The sequence below is a fragment of the Poromitra crassiceps genome (genome assembly GCF_964638095.1).
Source record: "Poromitra crassiceps genome assembly, chromosome: 11".
Taxonomy (NCBI): Eukaryota; Metazoa; Chordata; class Actinopteri; order Beryciformes; family Melamphaidae; genus Poromitra; species Poromitra crassiceps.
Window position 1 is genome coordinate 33,163,446 of NC_139643.1, and position 10,209 is coordinate 33,173,654.

Genomic DNA, 10,209 nt, shown 5'->3' on the forward strand with positions numbered 1-10,209 from the left:
TTTGCGTGTGTGTGTGTGTCTGTCTGTGTGTGTGTGTGTGTGTGTGTGTGTGTGTGTGTGTGTGTGTGCATGCGCGTGCGTGCGTGCGTGCGTGTGTGTGTGCGTGCGTGTGTGTGAACATACACACATGCTCGTGCGTACACTTGTGCGCTGCTCTCCCGTGCTGCGCGCAGAGAGGAGACAATGTGCCTTGAGAAAGCAGTAGCGGTGTTGGCGGTGGTGGAGGGGAGGTGGGGCGGAGGAGACGAGCTCCAGCCTGCGAGCCCCAGACGGGCTGGCTCCGGAGGGGCTGCGCCCAGGCACAGAGCTGCCTTTGTCAGTGTAATTATCCTGACGCTCACCCGCCGCTGGTGGAGCTACCGGTTGGTATGGTGGCTAACGCACTAGCGCCACCAATCATCACTGGGGGAGAGCTGTCACTGTGGGAATATGTACGCAGATGATGTCCCATGTACGCCGGGGCGTCGTGTTTAAAGACGTTTACTGGTGTGCACAGGCATGTACTTGTGCATACTTTTGCATTGAACATTTTTGTTAAATTAGATTATGCATTTCGTCTTTGTGTGTGTGTCTATTCATGCACACATGTACACAGACAGGCATGCTTGCACTCTTCTCTCTGTCTCTCAGCGTTTAATCATAACCCGAAGCCATCTCCACTTGCTGTTGCATTCCCATATGAAGGCCCCTGGGCCCGGGCCTTGTGAGGCGGCCCTGTCTGTCCAGCGACGATACAATCTGCCTGCTTTCAGCAGCCACTCTGGCCCCAGCCAGCAGGAGGAGCCACTCTGGCCCCAGCCAGCAGGAGGAGCCACTCAGCAGGAGGAGCCACTCAGCAGGAGGAGCCACTCTGGCCCCAGCCAGCAGGAGGAGCCGCTCTGGCCCCAGCCAGCAGGAGGAGCCGCTCTGGCCCCAGCCAGCAGGAGGAGCCGCTCTGGCCCCAGCCAGCAGGAGCAGCCACTCTGGCCCCAGCCAGCAGGAGGAGCCGCTCTGGCCCCAGCCAGCAGGAGCAGCCACTCTGGCCCCAGCCAGCAGGAGCAGCCACTCTGGCCCCAGCCAGCAGGAGCAGCCACTCTGGCCCCAGCCAGCAGGAGCAGCCACTCTGGCCCCAGCCAGCAGGAGCAGCCGCTCTGGCCCCAGCCAGCAGGAGGAGCCGCTCTGGCCCCAGCCAGCAGGAGGAGCCGCTCTGGCCCCAGCCAGCAGGAGGAGCCGCTCTGGCCCCAGCCAGCAGGAGGAGCCGCTCTGGCCCCAGCCAGCAGGAGGAGCCACTCTGGCCCCAGCCAGCAGGAGGAGCCACTCTGGCCCCAGCCAGCAGGAGGGACAGACAGACAACAACAAGTGCCAGAGGAAAGAGAGGGAAAGAGATAGCCCAGGTATCTGCCAATAATCCTCTGTGTGTGTGTGTGTGTGTGTGTGTGTGTGTGTGTGCGTGCGTGCGTGTGTGTGTGTGTGTGTGTGTGTGTGTGTGTGTGTGTGTGTGTGTGTGTGTGTGTGTGTGTGTGTGTGTGTGTGTGCACGTGCGCGCGCGTGTGTGCGTGGAGGAACCAAAGGATTATCCGTCGGGAGTTAAATGAAGCCTGTCCAGAAACAGGGAGACCCTGCCCAGCTCTTTAAACGCCTTCTGTAGACTGTAGTTGCTGTATCAAGAGGCTGGCAGCGCGCCAACGGGCTGGAAATAAAGCAGGAAACTCAATAGGCTTGATGATATGGCTTTGTTTACAGTGGCAGACAAGGAGCCATCTTCTCCTGCCCCCCCCCCCCCGGCCCCACCCTACCATCTTTTTTTCTCCGTCAGTCCACCTGTCTGTCTGTCTCCCTCTGCGCTTCACGTTGTCTCACTGTCTCAAAGCCACACTGTTGTTGCTGTCTCCCTCACCTGGCTGCTGCTGAGGAGAGCTTGCAGAGATAGTTTGCATATGAAGAAGAGACATAAATTGTTGTCTGGCATGTTGTTGTTGTGTGACTGCCATAAGAGTTTAGGTTCCAGTGGAACTTTGGATGTGGCAGTAGCATCAGTTCATTAGAGAATATCTGGTCTGTGTATAGACAGCCTATGTTTATTATATTGTGGTTAAGTCCATCCATCATGAGAGAGCCCAGCCAGAGGTCAAGGTCTGAATCCCCCCCAACCCCATCACTCTCCTGCTCTCAGTGTCTCTCTCCTTCCATTTCTTCTGATTCTCTCTCTGTTTGATTTTCAACTCTCCGCCTGAGATTATAACCTATATCTCTCCCCCTCAGGGTGCTAAGGCTTGTTTCCTGCGGGACATCCCATTCTCGGCCATCTACTTCCCCTGCTACGCCCACACCAAGGCTTACCTGAGCGAGGAGGACGGCTCCATCGGGCCGGCCAAGATGCTGTTTGCTGGAGCACTGGCAGGTAAAACTGGGATCGGCCCTAAAGCTAACGTCTAGCTCATGACCATCTTGACCATCTTGGTCATGAGTTTTTTTGAATAACATTAGCTAAACCTATTTTTTCTTTTGGCCCCAAGACTATATCTCCAAGATCCGTCAGTAGCAATCAGTCTCTGTATTTATCTAGAGCAGGAGTGCTGGTAGTCATAATACCTGAGCAGGCATTCTTCTTCTTCTTCTGTGATGATGGGTGCAGCGGGGATGCAGCTCGGTACAAGGCACTTACGCCAACTACTGTCAGAATTACCAAAGTACCTGTAATCACAGTAAAGAGCGCCCTCCAGGGTATTACGGCTTTCATACAACGCTGACAAAAGCACGAGTACTTTCTGAAATGTTGTCCTCACAGTAGTGTACATACACATGTACACATGAATAAGAACAGATGAAAGCCAGCAAGATGGCTACCTAGCCTTATTTTAAATATCCACCTATTGTATTGTGTGAATGGAAAACATAATACGTCTTTCCTTTTTTATCATGCATGAATAGCCTACTTCTGCCTCCATTGGGACTGAGTGCAGCCAGTAAACATGTTTCCTCTCTGAACAGTAGTCTAAGATAGAGTTGCGTTCAACCATGCTCTATTTACTTGATTTAAAGGCAACAAGAGGCTTTAAAGACCACACATGTGCAACATTTAATAGGAAATATTGAAGGAGTTGTGGGGCTACGAGACCTGTGTAGGCTTAGAGTAGAATGTCCTCTTGTAATCAGTGTTCTGGCGTGGCTGTGTACAGGGTCTTCTAAGGTAGGCTACTGATAGCAAAATTAAACTCAGTAGCAAACCTTGTAATCAGGTCTGGCTTAATCTTGTATACTTCTAATTGTAAGGCTTATAATTAGACGGTACTTTTCATGAAGACCTTTCCTTCAGATACATTTTAACTGCATCCCACGTCATTTAATGTAAATGTGTCCCACAGTCCCGGTTGGAGAGCAGTGCCCTCTGGCAGGCGAAACGCTCAGCCAGATGTACGACGTAAATATTTGCTTGGGAGGTTACTGTTGCATCTTGGTCCTTCAAATGTTTCCCTACGAGCCGCACTCACCAGAGCACAGCCAGTGCATGTTCCTGTTGTCTCCTCCTCACCTCGCCTTGGCCTCCCTCACCCTGTCACCAGAGCACAGCCAGCACATGTTCACTTCCTGTTGTCTCCTCCTCACCTCACCTTGGCCTCCCTCACCCTGTCACCAGAGCACAGCCAGTGCATGTTCCTGTTGACTCCTCCTCACCTCGCCTTGGCCTCCCTCACCCTGTCACCAGAGCACAGCCAGCGCATGTTCACTTCCTGTTGTCTCCTCCTCACCTCACCTTGGCCTCCCTCACCCTGTCACCAGAGCACAGCCAGTGCATGTTCCTGTTGACTCCTCCTCACCTCGCCTTGGCCTCCCTCACCCTGTCACCAGAGCACAGCCAGTGCATGTTCCTGTTGACTCCTCCTCACATCGCCTTGGCCTCCCTCACCCTGTCACCAGAGCACAGCCAGTGCATGTTCCTGTTGACTCCTCCTCACATCGCCTTGGCCTCCCTCACCCTGTCACCAGAGCACAGCCAGCGCATGTTAACTTCCTGTTGACTCCTCCTCACCTCACCTTGGCCTCCCTCACCCTGTCACCAGAGCACAGCCAGTGCATGTTCCTGTTGACTCCTCCTCACCTCGCCTTGGCCTCCCTCACCCTGTCATGATCCCACAAATCATTTGGCTGTCGAGATGTGCTGCTAGCCCCACCCAGGCAACAAACAGTTCAGCCAAATATGAACAGTCTGTCATCATCTGCTCACCTTCATGCCAGTTGAAACACAGGTCAGTACAGTGCCACTGAAGTCAATGTGGTGACTGCTTTTCTCTCCAGCTGTGCTGGCCTGGCAACCTCCCTGTGTGTTATATGGACAGACTTCACCTGGCATGAGGGTGCGTAGATGATGGCAGGATTTCCATTTTTGGGCAAACTGTTCCTTTAAGCCACTGAAAGAAAGCACACAGAGGGACAGAATCTTCCTTTTGAGTGGAGGTTCTTTTGAGAGAGATCAATGCCCCGTGATGCCTGGTCCAGGTGCAAACATTGACTCTTGGTTTCTTTGCGTTTTTCGCGTAATCCCATTCTGCATTTTAGCAGAGTAGCCTTAATATGGCTACATTATTGTATGCATTACTTTTTCAGCAACAATGTTTGGGCTATCGACATTTCTGAGTGACTCACTGTGGCCAGTGAGGCAAAAACTAAATGTCAAACCCTGAGCTTGACAATTTGTCGTCTATATGCAGAGCATGGAAATTCTTGAACTCCTTGTTACTGGAACCTACTACATTACAGTTCATTGAAAATGTGAACAGGGATGGGAACACATTAGGCAGGTCGTGCTACATGCTGACAAAGTGTTACATCAGATCTCAGTGTGTTCTGGCTGTAGCGGTAGCAGAGCCCAGGGCCTGGAAGCCAGGCTGCCTCTGACCGCAGGCTCCATGGCGGTAGCTGCTAATTAGGGCGCTGCTCAGTGATTGGGGACTGGGGTTTTGGAGCCCTGTTGTAGGGAAGCGCCTCGGCCGCCTGCCAACCAGGCCGGGAGGGAGAGTTTCCAAACCTAATATATTGTACATGCAGATACACACTCGCACTAACAAACACGTTCATGTGCATACTTTATGCATGAGTTCCCATTTCACTCACACACACACACACGCGCACGCACACACGCGCACACACACACACACACACACACACACACACACACACACACACACACACACACACACACATACACCCCTGTTTGTATGTGTGTGTATGCATGCAGGCATTTCTGTGTGTGTGTGTGTGTGTGTGTGTGTGTGTGTGTGTGTGTGTGTGTGTGTGTGTGTGTGTGTCTTCCTGTGTGAAAATAGGATCTGGACAGGGCAGAGTTTTAATATTTGATTTTCAGAGGTTTTACAAAAAAAAAGAAAAACATTAATAAAACGGCCCAGCACTCCCCTGCCAAGTAAGAAGGGTTTGGAACAGTAGTGTAAAAGAATTAATATTTATTTTGAATCCTCAGAGATGTGTCAGTAGCGCTCTTTTTTGGCGCAGAGGTATGGCGCAACATGGAAAAGTCATATAAATTTTGCCTCCCCTACCCCCCTCCATTTTTACTTTGGTTTCTTCCCGCAAGACTGGCAGCCATGGCCCGGCAGACTCCAAATTGAAATCAAGTCCATGATGTCTTTATTTTTTTCGTTAGTTTGAAACATTTATCATCCCCCTTTCATACATTTATCAGCGGTTACAGCATTTTGGCAATTAGTGCTCTACAGTCGGCGCAGGAAATTGAATTACACGCTCAGTTTGTACAGCATTATTTTGGCTGAGCATTGCGCTGGTCTCTGAAGAAAATAGCATTGGCCATCTCTAACTAGCCCAAGTTCCTTAAGCGAGAAAAGATAAATTTTTTATAGAGGTTAAATAATTGATATTTGAGACTGTGGTATCGGTAACATGCTCTTTACGGCTTTGAAATGACTGCATTATTGGTGTTATATGCTGCTGTACTGTTACTGTTCAGCACAGTAATGGGCACTTTGGTGTGACAGATCTTCTACAGCAAATTCTACTTGGATCTTAAACTGTCCCCCTCTGCATTTCCTCAAAACCCACAGCAAACAACCTCATCTCCTCACTCGAATGCCCAGAGCAGACCAGACGCTCCGAGCGCTTTTTTTCCCTCCGCAAATCAGTGCTCGAATGCTATGTGTGAACTGTCCACAGACGCGAGCGGAGAGCTCACCGATGAGTCACAGAGGCCCGACAGATATCTAGCAGGCTAAATATCTGATCGTGTCAGGTGAGCCAATGAGAGCGCAGTGCCTGCAGCCTGCTGCAGTGCAGACAGCAAGCACGTGATGTCTGCTGTCTGCAGCAGGCTGCAGGCACGCGCGTGGTCTGACGGAGAATCTATATGGGCCATTCTACCGGTTTGGTGCAAACTGCTGTCCCACAACCAAAAACAAATTTAAAAAGCATGTAAGTAGCTATGCAAATCTTAGATGTTCACTAAGATCATTTTATTACAGTACTGTATCTGTTGAAACCCCAAAATAATATTTGAGTTAGTAACTTTGTACCAAGTCTGTAGAATGGCCTATGTTGTGCGAGCATGTTTAGAAAGAATAAAGCCGGTGTGAGACTGCGTCTGTGGACTCGTCTGGGATTCTCCTGGTGAGATATCTTGTAATGTGTGATCCCCTGTCTGTCGCAGCTCAGTCATATAGTGTGAAAACCAACCACTTCAACACATCCCATTGCAAGACAGCAAGTTGTGTCATCTGAAGAGAACAGTGACTGACAACAACCGTCGGGTAGTGTGTCCACCATCCATGCCATAACCTTCTTACTTACCACTCATCTCCTCTCTGCTCTCTCCCCTCCTTTGGTCTGCTCTCTGCAGTGCAGGTGGTCAGTCTCCACCGGGGGCCAGTGTGCTACCTAATGCCGAGTTGATCAGGTGGCCTGAATAGCTCGTTTGGCTGTTAGAAAAACCAAGATGTCAGAGTAAATCATCAAGAGGGCAGTTGATGGTAATGACGGAGCCTTCGATGATTGAGCACATTCATGGCTGAAGTGGCTGGAGTGGGGGCTTCGCAGCCACTGCCTTCAGTCAGCCAGCCACACGGGGCACACACAGTGTGCACTGCTCTCATTACCGTCCATTGTCTAGCTAGCTCCTTTCAAACGAGAGAAAAGAGGGCGAAAGAGGAAAGGAAGAAAAGACAGAGATTAAATAATGGCTTCGTTGTTCGTGTTTTGAACGAAGGAACAAAGAACGATAAAAACTCTATCAGATGCAGTTATGATGATATGACAGATTTCAATCATGTGCCGATAGCTGCTTTACACAAAGCATCTCATTCGCTCCAGGCTGATTTAAAAAGGGGGGCTGGCTGGTCACTAAATTTGCAGTGGAACTTAACGAATTGACCACCAGGTGAGCGGTGCTTAGGAACCCAGGACAAGGGGAGTTGGAGCATACATGTATGTTTATTACAAATAACATATAAAAGCCAATGCCTTGGAATTGTTAAAACTCCCAACAGGATAAAAGATAAAAGTCTATAAAATGTTCAAAGAATGCAAAAAGCTATCATTGATTGGCCAGTCCGCTTGGCCATCAATGCCAAAACAATGTCCCACTCCCTCATCAGTTCGTATTCCGTTCGGCTGTGTCTGTCCAAACCTGGTCCAAACTCAATCAAAAACAAAAAACGGCCAAAGCATTACATGCAACTAAACACTAGGAAACAATACACTCAGTATAACATGCAAATAAATTAACAAAAAACTCCAAGCCACAGCATGACATCGATGCTAAATCCATGCTGTATTTAGAGTCAAACACACCACATTGTGCAAAAAAACAACAAAGACACTCCAGAGTCCAGACTACTGAATGAATCTCGTCTCCACTCTCCAGGCATGCCCGCGGCCTCACTGGTGACTCCAGCAGATGTGATCAAGACCAGGCTACAGGTGGCGGCGCGCGCCGGCCAGACCACCTACAACGGCCTGGTGGACTGCTTCTGGAAGATCCTCCAAGAGGAGGGGCCCCGCGCCTTCTGGAAGGGAGCTGGAGGTATGCTCACTGAGGCCGACGATGGTAGTAGTGATGAAGAGTAAAGAGTATGGTGTTTACAAATGTTCAAGTTTGATCTTTATTGTCCTAAAGGGAAATTGGTTTTGCAGTCAGGTAAAAGCATGTATGGATACAAACACTGTAGATAAAGACAAAAAGTAAGCAACAGAATCCCTAAAATATGATCATTTATCATTCATAAAACTGTCTAGTACAAAAAAATGCAAAAGAGCAAAATTTCATCCCATTATGAGAGTTAATCTGAGTAATAGAAAAATCTGGATGATAGAATAAATACATGCGTTTATGTAGACTAGTGTCCACATTGTGAAGAAAAAAGTCATGCTATTAAGGATGAAATAATGATAGAAATGCTCCACTGTTCAATAAGCCAGATAGGATATTATAATGATTTAATGTGGAGGAGAAACTCTGTGACCAAGATTCCCAAAATTGTTGTCGATTAATTTAAACTGATTTGTGCTCTTTTCTGTAGCTCGAGTGTTCCGATCCTCACCTCAGTTCGGAGTCACGCTGGTGACCTATGAACTCCTGCAGCAGTGGTTCTACATTGACTTTGGAGGACAGTAGGTCACCCTCTACTCACTCTGTCTTTCTTGCTGCCTTCCATCTTATCTGGCTTATTTGCCTTTTGTCTTCCTTCAAGTCATTGGTGTTGCTCTCAGAACTGACTGAAACTTGACTGATTCCCATAATCTAACTGAAATGACAATTCAAAATGTGCCGACATTTCCGATGCTTATAATCGTAGTTATTTCTCATACTTAGTGTTTTTTTCCTCTCTCTCTTTTTGTCTTTTCTTTTAAGACAGCACAGCCCCTTTAGGTACAGTGGGTTAATTTCAAGTTAGCTGCTCTCGGTGGGTGTCCTCCCGCCCCCGCCAGAGCAAGAAATGCCACAAGACCAAAAATAATTTCAGAGCAGAGCACATCAGCTGACAGACTCAAGCCCTCTGGAAGTGACTTTTTTTTCCTTCCTCAAACAGTTTCTCTGAGGGCAGACAGAAACAGAACCAATTTGACTTCTGTACTTCACTACTTCTGGGACTGAAATGAGCTCATACCCCCCTCAAAATAGAGAATAATTCATTCCTCCTCTAAAAGTCGAAAAGGTCCAACGGGGAATGGAAGCTGAGAACTTCTTACTCTCACCAAAAGTAGATTTTTTTCTTTTAATCCACACTCTTTTCTGCTGGTACCGTTTATGTATTGCACATGCATGTGTCCCATTGGAAGCCGCCGTAGATTTACGTAGCTCCTCTTCCCAAAACGCTCAGGACGAGACCAAATGAAAGGCAGATCCAGTGAATGCTGTGTGTGGTTTGGTGCGGGCTGATCTGTGCTCTCTTGCTGTCCGTGTTGGCAGTGTATCACAGGACCCAGCGTGAAATCAACGTGGGATATTCAGTTAGTTCTGCTTCTACTGCTTTGGCTGGGGGAACGTCACCCTCTCCCACTTTTAATATTCGATTAAGATGTTTATTTTTGTGGTGAACATTGTTGAATTATGAAAACTCGCCTCTGTCTGTGCACTCTCACTTTCTCCCCCCGTTCGGTTAGCATAATGTCTTTAACTTTATACTATGTAACCATCTCACATTTTCTTTTAACTTTTTTTTCCGCCTCTCTTCCATCCCCCTTTTTGCCTTCCCTTCTTTCCCCCCTCATCCTTCTCTCCTCGCCCTCTTTCGCCTGCTCCTCTCGGCCGCGTCTCTCTGGCTTTCCTCTCTGTCGCTCTCTCTCCACACCACAGAAAGCCGGCTGGCTCCGAGCCCACCCCCAAGTCTCGGATCAGCCTGCCGGCGCCCAACCCCGACCACATCGGAGGCTTCAGGTTGGCCGTGGCCACGTTCGCTGGCATCGAGAGCCAGTTTGGACTCCATCTCCCACGTTACACGGCGGGTGTCGGCCCCCTAAACCGCTCGCTCCCTCTGTCCGCGGGTGGAGGGGGCAAGTGACACAGAGGGCTAATTTTCTTTCCATACATAACAAGCACTGATAGACACCAACTAGTCCGTTGTTTGTCGAATTTTAAGTTATTTATCAATGTTTTTGTCCCGTTTTAAAAACAATCTGTTGAACCTTATACAGTATTGTATATGGTAGTCTGTACGCAGCCATATTGGTGAGCGAGCTACTTAGCACCAGTTACTTGAAGATTGTACT

The 10,209-nt window shown here is 48.8% G+C and overlaps 1 protein-coding gene across 1 annotated transcript in view; it reads left to right on the forward strand.

Moving 5' to 3' along the window:
- Window positions 1-10,001, forward strand: part of slc25a13 (solute carrier family 25 member 13) — a gene marked incomplete at both ends in the record, with an annotated part of 69,360 nt that extends 59,359 nt beyond the window's left edge. Inside the window, 4 exons of the mRNA XM_083645985.1 lie at window positions 2,242-2,380; window positions 7,865-8,023; window positions 8,520-8,610; window positions 9,797-10,001. Coding sequence (XP_083502111.1) covers window positions 2,242-2,380; window positions 7,865-8,023; window positions 8,520-8,610; window positions 9,797-10,001 — 594 coding nt within the window. The remainder of the gene's footprint in view (window positions 1-2,241; window positions 2,381-7,864; window positions 8,024-8,519; window positions 8,611-9,796) is intronic.
- Between the last annotated feature and the right edge of the window lie 208 nt (window positions 10,002-10,209).